Source organism: Blennius ocellaris, assembly GCF_963422515.1.
Source record: "Blennius ocellaris genome assembly, chromosome: 18".
Classification (NCBI taxonomy): Eukaryota; Metazoa; Chordata; class Actinopteri; order Blenniiformes; family Blenniidae; genus Blennius; species Blennius ocellaris.
Genome location: NC_137667.1, coordinates 19,919,647 through 19,941,860, shown reverse-complemented (window position 1 = coordinate 19,941,860; position 22,214 = coordinate 19,919,647). Strand labels below are relative to the sequence as shown.

General features: G+C 44.1%; 1 protein-coding gene across 1 annotated transcript; it reads left to right on the top strand.

Annotated features, from left to right (window-relative positions):
- The first annotated feature begins 1,179 nt into the window (after positions 1 to 1,179).
- ccn6 (cellular communication network factor 6) lies at positions 1,180 to 22,179 on the top strand. The gene is made up of 6 exons (XM_080513737.1): positions 1,180 to 1,275; positions 17,787 to 18,054; positions 18,180 to 18,407; positions 20,245 to 20,438; positions 20,738 to 21,777; positions 21,808 to 22,179. The coding sequence occupies exons 1-5, from the start codon at positions 1,228 to 1,230 to the stop codon at positions 21,017 to 21,019; spliced, it is 1,020 nt and encodes a 339-aa protein (XP_080369863.1). The 5' UTR covers positions 1,180 to 1,227; the 3' UTR covers positions 21,020 to 21,777; positions 21,808 to 22,179.
- Positions 22,180 to 22,214: the final 35 nt, after the last annotated feature.

Sequence of the window (22,214 nt, the reverse complement as noted above, 5' to 3'; positions counted from 1 at the left end):
AGGTGTAATCCATCATGACTGCCAGGAGGAAAGTGTGTAACAATAAAATCAATAAAACAAAACAACAATCATAACGTGCATAAATTCACTCAAATAAAACACAGTAATTTAATGAATAAAATCAAGCTAAGATGAAATCACATTTCCAGATCACAACAAACACACACTGTGCAGTATGACGTCCTACTTCTGAAACTCCTGCATTGCTTCCCTTTAGAACGAGGAGCTGCACGTGACTAATGTCTGGACCTGAGTGTAGAACATCCCCATGTTGTACCTCAAACTTTATTTGGTTCTTGTGGTTCAAAACTTGAATGAATCATAAAGTTGAAGTGTTTCCAGATCAGTGTCAGATTAACTGGACTAGATGATAGTAATAGTTCAATCTGATCATTCCTCTTGGCTCATGGTGTTCCACAAGATTATTGGGACTTCTATTATCACCAGTAAAATGCGTCAGTATAAATGTGCTCCAGGAGCATATATTTTAATCTCCTATGTTCGTCACAGAGTGATGTTTGACACCGAGCGTCAGTGACCAGTGACTTTTGATGTCAGTGACCAGTGACTTTTGATCTGTGAAAGCCTGAAGTGTAATCCAGGAGTTTCCAGTATCAGAAGCTCGGGCCTGTTTAGTTTATGTGAGGGTATAAATAGAAGCTGTTTGCTCAGACCTCATGTGACGCCTCAGGGAGGGTGGAGACTCCATGAGAAGAACCTCTCTACTCTCCTCAGAGTAAACACTGATGGAATGTAAGTCAAACAGTGTCCGTCCAGGTTCCAGCTTCAGCAGCATCATGAAGGCTGCTCTTTATCCAACCGTCATGAAGCACACATTGTTCCTGGAAACACACTTTTCTGTGCGGTGTGCAGCCGCCCGGCACAGCTCAGAAATAAGCCCAGGTCAGAGAGAGCAACGCCCACAGACTCAGAGTAAACATGTGGGCGGGGCCTGAAGGACCTGAAGGACCTGAAGGCCTCGAGCTGCTGCTCGTTATGAAGACAAATATTTCCCCTCGGAATCGCTGAGATGTGGAAAGGTGTGTTTGGAGAGGAGACAGAAGGGAGCTTTGTCCCTGCTCGGTCAGCTTGCTCACCCCCCCCCCCCCCCCCCCCCCCCCCCCCCACCCCCAGCACACACACACACCCCACGTGGCTGACCCCACCTTCATGCTGCCTCGTCCCCCAAAGAGTCTCCTGGAGCTCAGACAAGCTCCAGCCTGGAAGATGCTCTCCCTGCTCTGTCCTCCACTGCTGCTCATCCTCGCTCAACAGGTCAGACACACACACACACACACACACACACACACACACACACACACACACTGTAATGATGAGTGATTAGCATACAGAGTGTTACAGGAGTGGAGTTGAGAGCTGCTAATGCAGACTGGACTCGGAGCCGTTTTCACACCGTGAATTGAGCTCAATGAGGTCGACCTTGCAGACAGGCTTCAGATGTTTGGAATAACACTGTGACCTTCAGAGGCTCTGAGCAGAGATGTGGAGCGACAGTGGAGCCTGGAGTGGATTTCATCTCAGCAAACACAAAACAACAGGAAACCATCAGAACAGTGGAGGTCCCAAAGACACTCCAACTGTCCAATCAAGCTTTTAGTCCGGGGTCACACTTTGAAACAGACCTGCAGAGGCCAGACGAGTGAAACTAGGATTCAGAACTTTCCAACAGGAGGTATGGAGAAGCTCAAAGCACAATTTGAATCAAAACCTTATTTGGGTTCACCATACAAATCTAATAGTGACTATGAAGGAAAGTGGATGAACAGTGATTGTAAGGTACTAAAGGAGCAGATTTCATAAAACTGAGCTTCTCTTCTGCTCCTTTTCATTCAGACAGTGTTGGATTGGCTGTTGCGGGTGTTTTTTTAACTATTAATTTTGATTTAAATGAATAACATTTTTTTTTTTTAATCGGATAATTTTTGTTTTACTTACATTTTTCAAGAAAAGTTTAAAAAAAAAATCCCAATCGGTTACTACTACCTACTACTAAATAATATACACTGGTCCTGCTTAATGTTTAGGTTGTTTTATAGCTAATAAAAAAATACTGCACATTTCTTTCAATGACGTCAAAAAGTGAAACTGAAAATGTCTTCATAGATAAAGTATATTAAAATGAAGGTAAGTCTCTTCATCATCATTATAATTAACAGCATCAGTGCAGCTTGTGTTCCCTGCTGGGAGTTTCCATGTTTTCTTCAGGAATAGAATCATATCTACATTCTCTTTTTTCCCGCCTTGTCCTGTTCAGCAGACAATATGATGTGATTGAGAACTTGTGATGTCACAACAGTTTGTGCTCTGGCAACAGGAAGAGACGAAGACTCTCCCATGTCACTGCCTTTATCCAACTGCTATGAGACTAAAACAGCCTGAGCAGCTCTATCTAGACAGGAACATGACTGAACATGAAGACTATCAAATAGCAGGTAGGCACAAAACTAAAAACAACAACCATAATAACAAAAGCAAAAACAAAACAACACAAAACAAAACAAAAGCATGATTTTGATCATTGAAAGAACAAAAGCAGAAAACAAGAAAAATCAGCAGCAAATCTCATGAATGAGGAGTGGAAGTGTGTGTGTGTGTGTGTGTGTGTGTGTGTGTGTGTGTGTGTGTGTGTGTGTGTGTGTGTGTGTGTGTGTGTGTGTGTGTGTGTGTGTGTGTGTGTGTGTGTGTGTGTGTGTGTGGTTTGTCCACTGGGTGTGGTTGGAACTGTTATGGGGGGGCCCGCAGTACCACCCCGGGGCCTGAGGCCACCAGGGCCAGACCCCCCCCACCCCCACCCCAGCGGAACCACCCCCAACCCAGAGCAGACCCTCCCCCACACAACCCCCCTTCACCCCCCAGGCCTCTCTCAAGATTGAACCTTGAGGACGTTTGATCATTTGTTTTAACACAGGCACTGGGTGAGGTGTACAATGTTTGAATCCAGGAGAGGTCATTTTATTCAAATCCCAATCTCCGTAGTGTAGCGAGTAGAAATGTCCAGTTTACCCTATCAAAAGCTTTTTCTGCATCTCAGGAGGTGATAATGGTCTTTTGTTTATTCTGGTGGCAGATTGATTAATCTGTGTGTGTTGTTAGTGGAGTGGTCTATAAGATTAATTAATCTGTGTGTGTTGTTAGTGGAGTGGTCTATAAGATTAATTAATCTGTGTGTTGTTAGTGGAGTGGTCTATAAGATTAATTCATCTGTGTGTGTTAGTGGAGTGGTCTATAAGATTGATTAATCTGTGTGTGTTGTTAGTGGAGTGGTCTATAAGATTAATTAATCTGTGTGTGTTGTTAGTGGAGTGTCTGTAAGATTAATTAATCTGTGTGTGTTGTTAGTGGAGTGGTCTATAAGATTAATTAATATGTGTGTGTTGTTAGTGGAGAGGTCTATAAGATTAATTAATCTGTGTGTGTTGTTAGTGGAGTGGTCTATAAGATTAATTCATCTGTGTGTTGTTAGTGGAGTGGTCTATAAGATTAATTAATCTGTGTGTGTTGTTAGTGGAGTGGTCTATAAGATTAATTAATCTGTGTGTGTTGTTAGTGGAGAGGTCTATAAGATTAATCAATCTGCGTGTGTTGTTAGTGGAGTGGTCTATAAGATTAATTAATCTGTGTGTTGTTAGTGGAGTGGTCTATAAGATTAATTAATCTGTGTGTGTTGTTAGTGGAGTGGTCTATAAGATTAATTAATCTGTGTGTGTTGTTAGTGGAGTGTCTGTAAGATTAATTAATCTGTGTGTGTTGTTAGTGGAGTGGTCTATAAGATTAATTAATATGTGTGTGTTGTTAGTGGAGAGGTCTATAAGATTAATTAATCTGTGTGTGTTGTTAGTGGAGTGGTCTATAAGATTAATTCATCTGTGTGTTGTTAGTGGAGTGGTCTATAAGATTAATTAATCTGTGTGTGTTGTTAGTGGAGTGGTCTATAAGATTAATTAATCTGTGTGTGTTGTTAGTGGAGAGGTCTATAAGATTAATCAATCTGCGTGTGTTGTTAGTGGAGTGGTCTATAAGATTAATTAATCTGTGTGTTGTTAGTGGAGTGGTCTATAAGATTAATTAATCTGTGTGTGTTGTTAGTGGAGTGGTCTATAAGATTGATTAATCTGCGTGTGTTGTTAGTGGAGTGGTCTATAAGATTAATTAATCTGTGTGTTGTTAGTGGAGTGGTCTATAAGATTAATTAATCTGTGTGTGTTGTTAGTGGAGTGGTCTATAAAATTAATTAATCTGTGTGTGTTGTTAGTGGAGTGGTCTATAAGATTAATTAATCTGTGTGTGTTGTTAGTGGAGTGGTCTATAAGATTGATTAATCTGTGTGTTGTTAGTGGAGTGGTCTATAAGATTAATTAATCTGTGTGTTGGTAGTGGAGTGGTCTATAAGATTAATTGATCTGTGTGTGTTGTTAGTGGAGAGGTCTATAAGATTAATTAATCTGTGTGTTGTTAGTGGAGTGGTCTATAAGATTAATTAATCTGTGTGTGTTGTTAGTGGAGTGGTCTATAAGATTAATTAATCTGTGTGTGTTGTTAGTGGAGAGGTCTATAAGATTAATTAATCTGTGTGTGTTGTTAGTGGAGTGGTCTATAAGATTAATTAATCTGTGTGTTGTTAGTGGAGTGGTCTATAAGATTAATTAATCTGTGTGTGTTGTTAGTGGAGTGGTCTATAAGATTAATTAATCTGTGTGTTGTTAGTGGAGTGGTCAATAAGATTAATTAATCTGTGTGTTGTTAGTTGAGTGGTCTATAAGATTAATTAATCTGTGTGTGTTGCTAGTGGAGTGGTCTCTAAGATTAATTAATCTGTGTGTGTTGTTAGTGGAGTGGTCTATAAGATTAATTAATCTGTGTGTGTTGTTAGTGGAGTGGTCTATAAGATTGATTAATCTGTGTGTGTTGTTAGTGGAGAGGTCTATAAGATTAATCAATCTGCGTGTGTTGTTAGTGGAGTGGTCTATAAGATTAATTAATCTGTGTGTTGTTAGTGGAGTGGTCTATAAGATTAATTAATCTGTGTGTGTTGTTAGTGGAGTGGTCTATAAGATTAATTAATCTGTGTGTTGTTAGTGGAGTGGTCAATAAGATTAATTAATCTGTGTGTTGTTAGTTGAGTGGTCTATAAGATTAATTAATCTGTGTGTGTTGCTAGTGGAGTGGTCTCTAAGATTAATTAATCTGTGTGTGTTGTTAGTGGAGTGGTCTATAAGATTAATTAATCTGTGTGTGTTGTTAGTGGAGTGGTCTATAAGATTGATTAATCTGTGTGTGTTGTTAGTGGAGAGGTCTATAAGATTAATCAATCTGCGTGTGTTGTTAGTGGAGTGGTCTATAATATTAATTAATATGTGTGTGTTGTTAGTGGAGTGGTCTATAAGATTGATTAATCTGTGTGTGTTGTTAGTGGAGTGGTCTATAAGATTAATTGATCTGTGTGTTGTTAGTGGAGTGGTCTATAAGATTGATTAATCTGCGTGTGTTGTTAGTGGAGTGGTCTATAAGATTAATTAATCTGTGTGTTGTTAGTGGAGTGGTCTATAAGATTAATTAATCTGTGTGTGTTGTTAGTGGAGTGGTCTATAAAATTAATTAATCTGTGTGTGTTGTTAGTGGAGTGGTCTATAAGATTAATTAATCTGTGTGTGTTGTTAGTGGAGTGGTCTATAAGATTGATTAATCTGTGTGTTGTTAGTGGAGTGGTCTATAAGATTAATCAATCTGCGTGTGTTGTTAGTGGAGTGGTCTATAAGATTAATTAATCTGTGTGTGTTGTTAGTGGAGAGGTCTATAAGATTAATTAATCTGTGTGTGTTGTTAGTGGAGTGGTCTATAAGATTAATTAATCTGTGTGTTGTTAGTGGAGTGGTCTATAAGATTAATTAATCTGTGTGTGTTGTTAGTGGAGTGGTCTATAAGATTAATTAATCTGTGTGTTGTTAGTGGAGTGGTCAATAAGATTAATTAATCTGTGTGTTGTTAGTTGAGTGGTCTATAAGATTAATTAATCTGTGTGTGTTGCTAGTGGAGTGGTCTCTAAGATTAATTAATCTGTGTGTGTTGTTAGTGGAGTGGTCTATAAGATTAATTAATCTGTGTGTGTTGTTAGTGGAGTGGTCTATAAGATTGATTAATCTGTGTGTGTTGTTAGTGGAGAGGTCTATAAGATTAATCAATCTGCGTGTGTTGTTAGTGGAGTGGTCTATAAGATTAATTAATCTGTGTGTTGTTAGTGGAGTGGTCTATAAGATTAATTAATCTGTGTGTGTTGTTAGTGGAGTGGTCTATAAGATTAATTAATCTGTGTGTTGTTAGTGGAGTGGTCAATAAGATTAATTAATCTGTGTGTTGTTAGTTGAGTGGTCTATAAGATTAATTAATCTGTGTGTGTTGCTAGTGGAGTGGTCTCTAAGATTAATTAATCTGTGTGTGTTGTTAGTGGAGTGGTCTATAAGATTAATTAATCTGTGTGTGTTGTTAGTGGAGTGGTCTATAAGATTGATTAATCTGTGTGTGTTGTTAGTGGAGAGGTCTATAAGATTAATCAATCTGCGTGTGTTGTTAGTGGAGTGGTCTATAATATTAATTAATATGTGTGTGTTGTTAGTGGAGTGGTCTATAAGATTGATTAATCTGTGTGTGTTGTTAGTGGAGTGGTCTATAAGATTAATTGATCTGTGTGTTGTTAGTGGAGTGGTCTATAAGATTGATTAATCTGCGTGTGTTGTTAGTGGAGTGGTCTATAAGATTAATTAATCTGTGTGTTGTTAGTGGAGTGGTCTATAAGATTAATTAATCTGTGTGTGTTGTTAGTGGAGTGGTCTATAAAATTAATTAATCTGTGTGTGTTGTTAGTGGAGTGGTCTATAAGATTAATTAATCTGTGTGTGTTGTTAGTGGAGTGGTCTATAAGATTGATTAATCTGTGTGTTGTTAGTGGAGTGGTCTATAAGATTAATTAATCTGTGTGTTGGTAGTGGAGTGGTCTATAAGATTAATTAATCTGTGTGTTGGTAGTGGAGTGTCGTCCTTTAATGAACCACTTTGATCAGGGTGTATTATGTGGGGAGTAATTTTTTCTATTCTGCTTGCTAATGTTTGACTAATTATTCTAAGATGTACATTGATTAGTGATATTGGTCGATAGCTAGATGTAGTGTAGGATCTTTAGTTCATATGTGGAGGAGAGATAAAGATTCTTTGATCTCATCAACTGTTCTAAAGTAGATTGGTGAGAGTAAAGTATCTTATCTTATCTTATCTTATCTTATCTTATCTTAAAGGCCAAAATTCTTTGTAAAATTCAGTAGTGTCTCAGTCAGGTCCTGGAGCTTTACCATCAGGTCCTGGAGCTTTCCCCTCAGGTCCTGGAGCTTTACCGTCAGGTCCTGGAGCTTTACCGTCAGGTCCTGGAGCTTTCCCCTCAGGTCCTGGAGCTTTACCGTCAGGTCCGGGAGCTTTGCCGTCAGGTCCTGGAGCTTTCCCCTCAGGTCCTGGAGCTTTACCGTCAGGTCCTGGAGCTTTCCCCTCAGGTCCTGGAGCTTTCCCCTCAGGTCCTGGAGCTTTCCCCTCAGGTCCTGGAGCTTTACCATCAGGTCCTGGAGGTTTACCCTCAGGTCCTGGAGCTTTACCATCAGACATGTGCTGGAGCTTTACCATCAGGTCCTGGAGGTTTACCATCAGGTCCTGGAGCTTTCCCCTCAGGTCCTGGAGCTTTCCCCTCAGGTCCTGGAGCTTTCCCCTCAGGTCCTGGAGCTTTACCGTCAGGTCCTGGAGCTTTACCATCAGACATGTGCTGGAGCTTTACCATCAGGTCCTTGAGCTTTCTGTCAGGTCCTGGAGCTTTACCGTCAGGTCCTGGAGCTTTACCGTCAGGTCCTGGAGCTTTCCCCTCAGGTCCTGGAGCTTTACCGTCAGGTCCTGGAGCTTTACCATCAGACATGTGCTGCAACTTTACCATCAGGTCCTGGAGGTTTACCATCAGGTCCTGGAGCTTTCCCTTCAGGTCCTGGAGCTTTACCGTCAGACATGTGCTGGAGCTTTACCATCAGGTCCTGGAGGTTTACCATCAGGTCCTGGAGCTTTCCCTTCAGGTCCTGGAGCTTTACCCTCAGGTCCTGGAGCTTTACCCTCAGGTCCTGGAGGTTTACCATCAGGTCCTGGAGCTTTCCCTTCAGGTCCTGGAGCTTTACCGTCAGGTCCTGGAGCTTTCCCCTCAGGTCCTGGAGCTTTCCCCTCAGGTCCTGGAGGTTTACCGTCAGGTCCTGGAGCTTTCCCCTCAGGTCCTGGAGCTTTCCCCTCAGGTCCTGGAGCTTTACCGTCAGACATGTGCTGGTCTTTAAAGTGATTTACTCTCCAGAAAGTAATCTAAGAGTGAATAGGACTGGTGCACTGCTGAGTAGAAGGTGTACTCTTTAAGAGTAGGATGAGAGGTGCGCCAAGCGTCACAAAGGCCAGAGTCACTCATGTACTGCTGGATTCTATCTGGGGATTCCCAGTGTCTGCTGTTTGTGCTTTACTAACTCTGTCCATTGTGGACTGAGGGCGATGTTGAGGTCTCCTCCAACTTGCACTGTTTTGTCAGAGTGTTGAGAGGCTGGTGAAGAAGTTGTGATAGAAGGAGGTCGTCAACATCTGGGCCATAGATGTTTGTGACCTCGATGTTCTGAAGAGAGATATCATCCCTCAATTTTCTGCCGCAGCTCTTCACCACTTCTTTCTGCTGGAAGTTTTCAAACTCAGTGATGATGGGACGAGGACGCTGGTTGTCCTGTCGTCTCCCTCCCAGGAGGTGGACGGGGACGCTGGTTGTCCTGTCGTCTCCCTCCCAGGAGGTGGACGGGGGGCTGGTTGTCCTGTCGTCTCCCTCCCAGGAGGTGGACGGGGGGCGCTGGTTGTCCTGTCGTCTCCCTCCCAGGTGGTGGACGGGGGGCTGGTTGTCCTGTCGTCTCCCTCCCAGGTGGTGGACGGGGGGCTGGTTGTCCTGTCGTCTCCCTCCCAGGTGGTGGACGGGGGGCTGGTTGTCCTGTCGTCTCCCTCCCAGGATGTCCTCCAACTGTTTAGATGGAGAAGGATCCACTGTTGGAGAGCTTTCAGCGCGGCTCCTCTTGGACGAGGTCTGTGGAGTGTTGGACATGTCTCTGGACATGACCAGACGGTCGTAGCACTCGTCCAAGTAGGACTGAAGGTCTTCTATTGTGTCCTCTTCCGGCGGTATCATTTAGCTTCATTTACCCTTTGTTTCTTTGTTTAGTTGAGTTCGTTTTGGTTTTCTTTCCCTCTGTAGTTGGAAACGTTTACAAGCTGGGTGTCGCCATGTGGGGTTGCACTCGGTGATGTAACACTGGAACCACTGTACAGCCATGAAGCTGAGATCTCTGAACATTCATCAAGTCTCCTGTGGTTGGACACACTTTTTCAATGGGGTGAACTTTTTCTTCTTGAGGAAGTTTGATCATTTGTTTTAACACAGGCACTGGGTGAGGTGTACAATGTTTTAATCCAGGAGAGGTCATTTTATTCAAATCCAAATCTCCGTAGTGTAGCGAGTAGAAATGTCCAGTTTACCCTATCAAAAGCTTTTTCTGCATCTCAGGAGGTGATAATGGTCTTTTGTTTATTCTGGTGGCAGTGGTCTATAAGATTAATTAATCTGTGTATGTTGTTAGTGGAGTGGTCTATAAGATTAATTAATCTGTGTGTGTTAGTGGAGTGGTCTATAAGATTAATTAATCTGTGTGTGTTGTTAGTGGAGTGGTCTATAAGATTAATTAATCTGTGTGTTGTTAGTGGAGTGGTCTATAAGATTAATTAATCTGTGTGTTGTTAGTGGAGTGGTCTATAAGATTAATTAATCTGTGTGTGTTGTTAGTGGAGTGGTCTATAAGATTAATTAATCTGTGTGTTGTTAGTGGAGTGGTCTATAAGATTAATTAATCTGTGTGTGTTGTTAGTGGAGTGGTCTATAAGATTAATTAATCTGTGTGTTGTTAGTGGAGTCGTCTATAAGATTGATTAATCTGTGTGTGTTGTTAGTGGGGTGGTCTATAAGATTGATTAATCTGTGTGTGTTGTTAGTGGAGTGGTCTATAAGATTGATTAATCTGTGTGTGTTGTTAGTGGAGAGGTCTATAAGATTAATTAATATGTGTGTGTTGTTAGTGGAGTGGTCTATAAGATTGATTAATCTGTGTGTGTTGTTAGTGGAGTGGTCTATAAGATTGATTAATCTGTGTGTGTTGTTAGTGGAGAGGTCTATAAGATTAATTAATCTGTGTGTTGTTGTTAGTGGAGTGGTCTATAAGATTGATTAATCTGTGTGTGTTGTTAGTGGAGAGGTCTATAAGATTAATTAATCTGTGTGTGTTAGTGGAGTGGTCTATAAGATTAATTAATCTGTGTGTGTTAGTGGAGTGGTCTATAAGATTAATTAATCTGTGTGTGTTGTTAGTGGAGTGGTCTATAAGATTAATTAATCTGTGTGTGTTGTTAGTGGAGTGGTCTATAAGATTAATTAATCTGTGTGTTGTTAGTGGAGTCGTCTATAAGATTGATTAATCTGTGTGTGTTGTTAGTGGGGTGGTCTATAAGATTGATTAATCTGTGTGTGTTGTTAGTGGAGTGGTCTATAAGATTGATTAATCTGTGTGTGTTGTTAGTGGAGAGGTCTATAAGATTAATTAATATGTGTGTGTTGTTAGTGGAGTGGTCTATAAGATTGATTAATCTGTGTGTGTTGTTAGTGGAGTGGTCTATAAGATTGATTAATCTGTGTGTGTTGTTAGTGGAGAGGTCTATAAGATTAATTAATCTGTGTGTTGTTGTTAGTGGAGTGGTCTATAAGATTGATTAATCTGTGTGTGTTGTTAGTGGAGAGGTCTATAAGATTGATTAATCTGTGTGTGTTGTTAGTGGAGAGGTCTATAAGATTAATTAATCTGTGTGTGTTAGTGGAGTGGTCTATAAGATTAATTAATCTGTGTGTGTTAGTGGAGTGGTCTATAAGATTAATTAATCTGTGTGTGTTGTTAGTGGAGTGGTCTATAAGATTAATTAATCTGTATGTTGTTAGTGGAGTGGTCTATAAGATTAATTAATCTGTGTGTGTTGTTAGTGGAGTGGTCTATAAGATTAATTAATCTGTGTGTTGTTAGTGGAGTCGTCTATAAGATTGATTAATCTGTGTGTGTTGTTAGTGGGGTGGTCTATGAGATTAATTAATCTGTGTGTGTTGTTAGTGGAGAGGTCTATACGATTAGTTAATCTGTTTGTGTTGCTAGTGGAGTGGTCTATAAGATTAATTAATCTGTGTGTGTTGTTAGTGGAGTGGTCTATAAGATTGATTAATCTGTGTGTGTTGTTAGTGGAGTGATCTATAAGATTAATTCATCTGTGTGTTGTTAGTGGAGTGGTCTATAAGATTAATTAATCTGTGTGTGTTGTTTGTGGAGTGGTCTATAAGATTGATTAATCTGTGTGTGTTGTTAGTGGAGTGGTCTATAAGATTAATTAATCTGTGTGTGTTGTTAGTGGAGTGGTCTGTAAGATTAATTAATCTGTGTGTGTTGTTAGTGGAGTGGTCTATAAGATTAATTAATCTGTGTGTGTTGTTAGTGGAGAGGTCTATAAGATTAATTAATCTGTGTGTGTTGTTAGTGGAGTGGTCTATAAGATTAATTCATCTGTGTAATGTTAGTGGAGTGGTCTATAAGATTAATTAATCTGTGTGTGTTGTTAGTGGAGTGGTCTATAAGATTAAATAATCTGTGTGTGTTGTTAGTGGAGTGGTCTATAAGATTAATTAATCTGTGTGTGTTGTTGGTGGAGTGGTCTATAAGATTAATTAATCTGTGTGTGTTGTTAGTGGAGTGGTCTATAAGATTAATTAATCTCTGTGTTGCTAGTGGAGTGGTCTATAAGATTAATTAATCTGTGTGTGTTGTTAGTGGAGTGGTCTATAAGATGAGTTAATCTGTGTGTGTTGTTAGTGGAGTGGTCTACAAGATTAATTGATCTGTGTGTGTTGTTAGTGGAGAGGTCTATAAGATTAATTAATCTGTGTGTGTTGTTAGTGGAGTGGTCTATAAGATTAATTAATCTGTGTGTGTTGTTAGTGGAGTGGTCTATAAGATTGATTAATCTGTGTGTGTTGTTAGTGGAGAGGTCTATAAGATTAATTAATATGTGTGTGTTGTTAGTGGAGTGGTCTATAAGATTGATTAATCTGTGTGTGTTGTTAGTGGAATGGTCTATAAGATTAATTAATCTGCGTGTGTTGTTAGTGGAGTGGTCTGTAAGATTAATTAATCTGTGTGTTGGTAGTGGAGTGGTCTATAAGATTAATTAATCTGTGTGTGTTGTTAGTGGAGTGGTCTATAAGATTAATTAATCCGTGTGTGTTGTTAGTGGAGTGGTCTATAAGATTAATTAATCTGTGTGTGTTGTTAGTGGAGTGGTCTATAAGATTAATTAATCCGTGTGTGTTGTTAGTGGAGTGGTCTATAAGATTAATTAATCTGTGTGTTGTTAGTGGAGTGGTCTATAAGATTAATTAATCTGTGTGTTGGTAGTGGAGTGTCGTCCTTTAATGAACCATTTTGATCAGGGTGTATTATGTGGGGAGTAATTTTTTCTATTCTGCTTGCTAAGGTTTGACTAATTATTCTAAGATGTACATTGATTAGTGATATTGGGCGATAGCTAGATGTAGTGTAGGATCTTTATCTGGTTTAAGAAGAAGACTGATATTTGCACAGTTCATATGTGGAGGAGAGATAAAGATTCTTTGATCTCATCAACTGTTCTAAAATAGATTGGTGAGAGTAAAGTATCTTATCTTATCTTATCTTATCTTATCTTAAAGGCCAAAATTCTTTGTAAAATTCAGTAGTGTCTCAGTCAGGTCCTGGAGCTTTCCCCTCAGGTCCTGGAGCTTTACCGTCAGGTCCGGGAGCTTTGCCGTCAGGTCCTGGAGCTTTCCCCTCAGGTCCTGGAGCTTTACCGTCAGGTCCTGGAGCTTTCCCCTCAGGTCCTGGAGCTTTACCGTCAGGTCCGGGAGCTTTGCCGTCAGGTCCTGGAGCTTTCCCCTCAGGTCCTGGAGCTTTACCGTCAGGTCCTGGAGCTTTACCGTCAGGTCCTGGAGCTTTCCCCTCAGGTCCTGGAGCTTTACCGTCAGGTCCTGGAGCTTTACCATCAGACATGTGCTGGAGCTTTACCATCAGGTCCTTGAGGTTTACCATCAGGTCCTGGAGGTTTACCATCAGGTCCTGGAGCTTTCCCTTCAGGTCCTGGAGCTTTACCCTCAGGTCCTGGAGCTTTACCCTCAGGTCCTGGAGCTTTACCATCAGACATGTGCTGGAGCTTTACCATCAGGTCCTGGAGGTTTACCATCAGGTCCTGGAGCTTTCCCTTCAGGTCCTGGAGCTTTACCCTCAGGTCCTGGAGCTTTACCCTCAGGTCCTGGAGCTTTACCATCAGACATGTGCTGGAGCTTTACCATCAGGTCCTGGAGGTTTACCATCAGGTCCTGGAGCTTTCCCTTCAGGTCCTGGAGCTTTACCGTCAGACATGTGCTGGAGCTTTACCATCAGGTCCTGGAGGTTTACCATCAGGTCCTGGAGGTTTACCCTCAGGTCCTGGAGCTTTACCATCAGACATGTGCTGGAGCTTTACCATCAGGTCCTGGAGGTTTACCATCAGGTCCTGGAGCTTTCCCTTCAGGTCCTGGAGCTTTACCGTCAGACATGTGCTGGAGCTTTACCATCAGGTCCTGGAGGTTTACCATCAGGTCCTGGAGGTTTACCATCAGGTCCTGGAGCTTTCCCTTCAGGTCCTGGAGCTTTACCCTCAGGTCCTGGAGCTTTACCCGCAGGTCCTGGAGGTTTACCATCAGGTCCTGGAGCTTTCCCTTCAGGTCCTGGAGCTTTCCCTTCAGGTCCTGGAGCTTTACCGTCAGGTCCTGGAGCTTTCCCCTCAGGTCCTGGAGGTTTACCGTCAGGTCCTGGAGCTTTACCATCAGACATGTGCTAGAGCTTTACCATCAGGTCCTTGAGCTTTCTGTCAGGTCCTGGAGCTTTACCGTCAGGTCCTGGAGCTTTCTGTCAGGTCCTGGAGCTTTACCGTCAGGTCCTGGAGCTTTCCCCTCAGGTCCTGGAGCTTTACCGTCAGGTCCTGGAGCTTTACCATCAGACATGTGCTGGAGCTTTACCATCAGGTCCTGGAGGTTTACCATCAGGTCCTGGAGCTTTCCCTTCAGGTCCTGGAGCTTTACCGTCAGACATGTGCTGGAGCTTTACCATCAGGTCCTGGAGCTTTACCATCAGGTCCTGGAGGTTTACCATCAGGTCCTGGAGCTTTCCCTTCAGGTCCTGGAGCTTTACCCTCAGGTCCTGGAGCTTTACCCTCAGGTCCTGGAGGTTTACCATCAGGTCTTGGAGCTTTCTGTCAGGTCCTGGAGCTTTACCGTCAGGTCCTGGAGCTTTGCCCTCAGGTCCTGGAGCTTTCCCTTCAGGTCCTGGAGCTTTACCGTCAGACATGTGCTGGAGCTTTACCATCAGGTCCTGGAGGTTTACCATCAGGTCCTGGAGGTTTACCATCAGGTCCTGGAGCTTTCCCTTCAGGTCCTGGAGCTTTACCCTCAGGTCCTGGAGCTTTACCCTCAGGTCCTGGAGGTTTACCATCAGGTCCTGGAGCTTTCCCTTCAGGTCCTGGAGCTTTACCGTCAGGTCCTGGAGCTTTACCATCAGACATGTGCTGGAGCTTTACCATCAGGTCCTGGAGGTTTACCATCAGGTCCTGGAGGTTTACCATCAGGTCCTGGAGCTTTCCTCTCAGGTCCTGGAGCTTTACCCTCAGGTCCTGGAGCTTTACCCTCAGGTCCTGGAGGTTTACCATCAGGTCCTGGAGCTTTCCCTTCAGGTCCTGGAGCTTTCCCTTCAGGTCCTGGAGCTTCACCGTCAGGTCCTGGAGCTTTACCATCAGACATGTGCTGGAGCTTTACCATCAGGTCCTGGAGCTTTACCCTCAGGTCCTGGAGGTTTACCATCAGGTCCTGGAGCTTTCCCTTCAGGTCCTGGAGCTTTACCGTCAGACATGTGCTGGAGCTTTACCATCAGGTCCTCGAGGTTTACCATCAGGTCCTGGAGCTTTCCCTTCAGGTCCTGGAGCTTTCCCCTCAGGTCCTGGAGCTTTACCCTCAGGTCCTGGAGGTTTACCATCAGGTCCTGGAGCTTTCCCTTCAGGTCCTGGAGCTTTCCCCTCAGGTCCTGGAGGTTTACCCTCAGGTCCTGGAGCTTTACCGTCAGGTCCTGGAGCTTTACCATCAGACATGTGCTGGTCTTTAAAGTGATTTACTCTCCAGAAAGTAATCTCAGTGTGAATAGGACTGGTGCACTGCTGAGTAGAAGGTGTACTCTTTAAGAGTTGGATGAGAGGTGCGCCAAGCGTCACAAAGGCCAGAGTCACTCATGTACTGCTGGATTCTATCTGGGGATTCCCAGTGTCTGCTTTTTGTGCTTTACTAACTCTGTCCATTGTGGACTGAGGGCGATGTTGAGGTCTCCTCCAACTTGCACTGTTCTGTCAGAGTGTTGAGAGGCTGGTGAAGAAGTTGTGATAGAAGGAGGTCGTCAACATCTGGGCCATAGATGTTTGTGATCTCGATGTTCTGAAGAGAGATATCATCCCTCCATTTTCTGCCGCAGCTCTTCACCACTTCTTTCTGCTGGAAGTTTTCAAACTCAGTGATGATGGGACGAGGACGCTGGTTGTCCTGTCGTCTCCCTCCCAGGAGGTGGACGGGGACGCTGGTTGTCCTGTCGTCTCCCTCCCAGGAGGTGGACGGGGGGCTGGTTGTCCTGTCGTCTCCCTCCCAGGAGGTGGACGGGGGGCGCTGGTTGTCCTGTCGTCTCCCTCCCAGGTGGTGGACGGGGGGCTGGTTGTCCTGTCGTCTCCCTCCCAGGTGGTGGACGGGGGGCTGGTTGTCCTGTCGTCTCCCTCCCAGGTGGTGGACGGGGGGCTGGTTGTCCTGTCGTCTCCCTCCCAGGATGTCCTCCAACTGTTTAGATGGAGAAGGATCCACTGTTGGAGAGCTTTCAGCGCGGCTCCTCTTGGACGAGGTCTGTGGAGTGTTGGACATGTCTCTGGACATGACCAGACGGTCGTAGCACTCGTCCAAGTAGGACTGAAGGTCTTCTATTGTGTCCTCTTCCAGCATTATCATTTAGCTTAATTTACCCTTTGTTTCTTTGTTTAGTTGAGTTCGTTTTGGTTTTCTTTCCCTCTGTAGTTGGAAACGTTTACAAGCTGGGTGTCGCCATGTGGGGTTGCACTCGATGATGTAACACTGGAACCACTGTACAGCCATGAAGCTGAGATCTCTGAACATTCATCAAGTCTCCTGTGGTTGGACACACTTTTTCAATGGGGTGAACTTTTTCAAACAGTCGCCTCTGTGGCTGTCAGTCAGTCATCAGTTGTTTGTCTGGAAACACCGTGTGCATCCACAGGATCTGTCAATTCCCCGCTTCCTGTTCATTGTCTATGTGAAACACATGACGGGTTCAGTGCATGTTGAGTACCACAACCAGCAAACCAGCCATGTTCAGTCCTTCTGGCTAAAGCTAGCTGCTACTGATCGGTCCATTCCTCTTGTGGGGATCAATCAGGGACTAATAATAAAGGAAGTCCTGCCAGGAGCTGGACTGGACAATACGTAGTGACTTCTGCATTTCTTTAATGTCAAACTTTATAGGTTTGAATCCATTCATTTTCACAGTAGTTACTGAATTTACAGAGTATTTAGCTTTACTGTGGGGCTTAGAGGTGTTTGAAAGCTTCACTCTCACAAATTTTGTATTTTTATTTTCCTTTAGTTCGGAACATAAAATGTCTTCATAAGAACATCCAGAGCAATATGGTGAATTATAGAGTTAAAGAAATTACAGCTCATGATTCTAGTAGGTACAGTTTGGAACAAATCATAATAATACAGTGTTATTCTATTTAGCGGAATAGATTTTACAGAAACTCATTTAATGTTTACCAGAAATGTTAGACTGTTGACTTTGCACTTTTGAATCATCTTCAACATATTCTAGTATATAGCAATTTTATATATCTGTGTTTATTGAACGTAATTAGTCTTTAAATGTCTTTTAGTAACATTATTTACATCAGGCGGAGCCAGCGAGAAGATGAGGCTGGTGTTGAATTACAGAGTGGTGACATCACGCCAGACCAGCACAGCGTCCTGCTGCCTTTTCCCCCCACAGCTTGTTTGGGAGGAACTCTACATCTCACAGACAGGAAAACACATGAAGCGCTTTTGAGACAAAATATAAATGATATATGCTACAAAACATTAGGAGGATTTTACAAAAATAAGAGAAGAGTAAATATAACTTTCAGAAGGCATTACATTTTAATATAGAAATGTTGAACTATTCTCCAAAGTTTAAGTTGAGGCTGTTTTGCATTTTGCAGGACTTTTCACTAAAAGTATTTTTTTCTTTTGGTTTTCTCCTCAACAATAAAAAAAAACATTATACATTATATATATACATAAACATTATATTTATTTGAAAATAAGGGAATCAATTTGTGTGGATCTGAAATGAGACCAAACAGACCTTGTGTATATATACAGGACACTGGAGGCCTCAGGTAGACGAGCCAGAGACTGGAAATCCATTTATATATATATAAAGTGTCATGTGCCGCTGCAGTCCCAGTGAGTCACGTCGTGCCCCCCCCCCTCCCCCCAGTGTCTCAGCAGGGCTCAGACTGAGCAGTTGACCTCTCAGGGTGGCCGAGCGGAGAGGAGGCCGTTCTGCCAGTGGCCCTGCAGATGTCCCCAGAGGGCCCAGTGCGCCCCGGGGGTCAGCGCCGTGCTGGACGGCTGCGGCTGCTGCAAGAGCTGCGCCCGGCAGGTCGGACAGTCGTGCAACGAGAGGGACGTGTGCGACCCGCACAAGGGCATGTACTGCGACTTCTCGTCCGACCGGCCGCGGTACGAGGTCGGAGTGTGTGCTTGTGAGTGCCTCGCCGTTCTGCCAGCAGCGTTTCACCACCGTGGCTCCTTTAACGTCCAGGACACATCCTGGGGCTTTTAAATGCAGCGTTTCAGCACTGGAACCTTGACCCTCTCTTCTCTGCAGACATGATGGCGGTGGGCTGCGACCTGAACGGGCTCCACTACGAGAACGGCCAGGCCTTCCAGACTTCCCCCCTCTACAAGTGCACGTGCATCGGCGGAGCCATCGGCTGCACGCCGGCCTTCCTCCAGAAGCCAGCGGGGCTGCTGGGCCCCGCCCCGCTGAGGGCCAACAGGCCAGCAGGCCTGCTGGCCCCCAGCAAGCACCAGCAGGAAACCAGCTACATGTCAGGTGTGTTCATGTGACGCTGGCCCAGAGAGTCAGTCGTCAAACAAAGACCAATGATAAAGAAAAACACCTCAATGATGCTTCTGGACATAAAACATCATTTTATAAGGATATGGATTGAAATGGATGATTCAGTCTTTCACTGGTGTTTTTATAGCGATCAGGATATGAAGAAGTAAAATGTCGAGTTTGACGAACGTTCTGTTAGACTTACTGTACTTTTGCGAGAAGTATCAGAATATAAAAACTGTTAAAATGTAAACTGAATGAGAAAGTTCAGTCGCATTAGAATCAAGTCAAAGCTTTCAAACGAATCTCCTGCTTCAGAATATCATGAAAAGAAATCCTTCAGGTTTAGAAAGTCAACAATCAGTTCAGAGCAAATTGTTCAGTTATTTCTCTGCCTCACATGCACATCACACGTTCTCACATTGGTTCTAATGACGGTTCTCCTAGCAGCCGTCAGAGTTTCTCATCGTGGTTCACAGTTACTGTGTGCACACCAGCCAAAACTATCATTCTTAAAAAGTTTCCAGTCCACACGGGAAACATCTGCATCCAAGTGAAACCATGAAAACTACTGAAAATGACGTTGTACCAGTGCGGCCATCAGGGCCTGCGAGGCTTCTCTGCAGACCCAAGACAAACATCTGAATCACAGACTGATGTTGATGATATATTGTCCATGAACACTTAGGAACTAATTCCAAATGGTCTGTCCACTTCTTCTCATCACTTCTCCCCGGCTGCGCTGCTTCCAGAGACGAACTTCCATATTAAAGCTTTTAACCAATCACAGTCCAGCCATCACCTGTTGTCGGGTAAAGAAATCTGCCTTTTGATCTTGGTGGCTCAGGGCCCTTTAGAAGGCCGAGTGTGACGTCAGTGTATTCAAGCCCTCTGATTGGATGGTCAGAGAGTCACTGTCCCGCTAGCTGGCTGCATCTGTAGCAACATGCACAAACAAATATATAGTTGTTTATTTAATAGCGGTTTTGTCAGCACTCTGACAGGTTCGGTGCAAATAACTCGCGCTCACTACAAACTCCATGGCAGGATTCAGGGGTATATTATTTTAAGACCATGAAAAGCTGAGGTTGGTCTCCCTCCTCGACCCCCAGGAGTTTTTATGTACCCTCATTGCTCAGATATTCCAAATAGGATTGGTTCCGGAATGGTCTCCAGAGGACTCTGTTCTTTCACCTCTGCTAATGGAACATTTAGAATCAATGGAAAACTCTCCACATTAATCTCTTCTCTTTTAAAACACATTAGCAAACTGCTATGAAAGCAATTAAACGATTTCCTAAAAGATTTGAAGATACACAAATGAACCTTTGAAGTAGATCAGAGTAGAAAAGATAATTTCAATGAAGAACAGGTTTTCCATTGGTAGCAGGCAATGCACAATGTGCTAACAGGCTAATGGAGCGGGCTAACAGAATCTGCTAATAGTGGTGGCTTACAGAGCTAACAGAGCAGGCTAACAGGCTAATGGAGTGGGCTAACAGGCTAACAGAGCAGACAAATGGAGCTAACAGAGCAGGCTAACACACTTATGGAGAGGGCTATGAGGCTAACAGAGCAGGCTAACAAAGAAGGCTAACAAAACTAACAGAGCAGGCTAACAAAGCTAACAGAGCAGGCTAACAAAACTAACAGAGCAGGTTAAGAGAGCTAACAGAGCAGGCTAACAGGCTAACAGCAGGCTAACAGATCCAATCCAGGTGAGAGCCACCTGCAGACTCTTCAGATCTGTTGTTGCGAGTGGCTGCTAACGCAGGCAGCTGCTCATGCGGCGTGTTGTTGACACGGTGCCCTTTAACTGTAACACTGAAAGCTTACAGGGATCCTCCTTTAGCCTGGAAGAAGAACTGCCTGGTGCAGATGACGCCCTGGAGCCCCTGCTCCAGGACCTGCGGCCTCGGCATCTCCGTGCGCGTCAACAATGACAACGGCAAGTGTGAGATGAGGAAGGAGCGCCGCCTGTGCCTGCTGAGACCCTGCAACAAGAGTGTGATGAGGAGCATCAAGGTAACCATGGAGACCACTGCAATTCTAACTGGGAACAACACGCCTTTCTGAGAAAAACCAACCTGAACATGAAAAACACAGACATTGAAGAGAGCTGCTGGTGTTTGTTGTGGAGAAATAACAGTTTGACGCCTTTCATTCTAATCAACACACTAAGAACACTGACAGACCTGGATCCCATTTCAAAGTTAAGAACAATGTACTTCTGAATGAAGACGATGAGAGTACAACTCTGTTCATGCTATTGTGTCACACGACCCAGAAGTCATCTGAAGGGAGTGTCCCGTTTCCTCCTGCAGGTGGCGAAGGGGAAGACGTGTCGGCCCCAGGTCCAGGCCCAGAAGGCGGAGAAGCTGAGGCTGTCGGGCTGCACCAGCACCCAGAGGTTCAAACCGCTGTACTGCGGCGTGTGCACTGACAAACGCTGCTGCACGCCCAACAAGTCCACCATCATCCAGGTGAGCTTCACCTGCAGGGGAGGCTCCAGCACGCAGTGGAAGATGCAGTGGATCACTTCCTGTGTGTGTCAGAGGAAGTGCAACGAGCCGGGAGACATGTTCTCCGACCTGCGTCTGCTTTGACGGGCTCAGGACCGAGGCTCCTGACCGAGGCTCCGGACCGAGGCTCGGGGACCGAGGCTCAGGACCAAGGCTCGGGGACTGAGGCTCGGGGACTGAGGCTCAGGACCGAGGCTCAGGACCGAGGCTCAGGACCGAGGCTCGGGGACTGAGGCTCGGGACCGAGGCTCAGGACCGAGGCTCAGGGACTGAGGCTCAGGACCGAGGCTCAGGACCGAGGCTCAGGACCGAGGCTCAGGGACTGAGGCTCAGGGACTGAGGCTCAGGACCGAGGCTCAGGACCGAGGCTCAGGACCGAGGCTCAGGACCGAGGCTCAGGGACTGAGCCTCAGTCCCCGAGGCTCAGGGACTGAGCCTCGGGGACTGAGGCTCCAGATCAATAAAAACAGCTTTCATAAAGTCATCCACAGGTACTAGATGTGCAATAAACAACAAACAAGAATATGGCCAAGAAGTGTGGACACATTATGATCACCAGGAAGTGTGGACACATTATTATCACCAAGACGTGTGGACACATTATGATCACCAGGAAGTGTGGACACATTATGATCACCAGGAAGTGTGGACACATTATGATCACTGCAACATGAAGTGTTGTTCTCTTAACAAACCAAACGTTCCCCTGGAGGGTTCATAGGCTGTTTTACTTTGTGTTGTGTTAATTAATCCAGCTTTTGGAGTCTTCCTCCTGCAGGCTCCCCTGTTCCTGTCTCTACACTTCCTTTAGCGCGACAGGCTCTAGAGCAGACAAGGTACAGGTCTCTGGCTCTAGAGCAGACAAGGTACAGGTCTCTGGCTCTAGAGCAGTGGGGCAGTGCTGGTCTGGGGGCCGGACGTGTCTCTGACCTCTTTTTTTCACAAATTGTGACGCAAAGAAACAGATGAATAGACACATTTGTTAGTTCCAATTGTCATGTAAAAAGTGCCGATGTGTTTCCAGGACGAAGTGCTAGCTGGAGTGTCAGTATTATGGAACCCTCCAGGTGAACCAGGTCACATGTTTGTGGCAACATGAACTCAGTTGTTCATCTCAATTTTCTCCTTTTCCACCGTTCAGAGGTCTTTTTATGGTTGATCTTTGGGGAATGGTGTGTTTTTACACATTGCTGCAGTCAGGGAGCTTTAAAATCAATAAACAAGGGAACTTCATCTTGTTCAGGTTTATTTGTTCACATGAATTAGATATGTCAGTAAT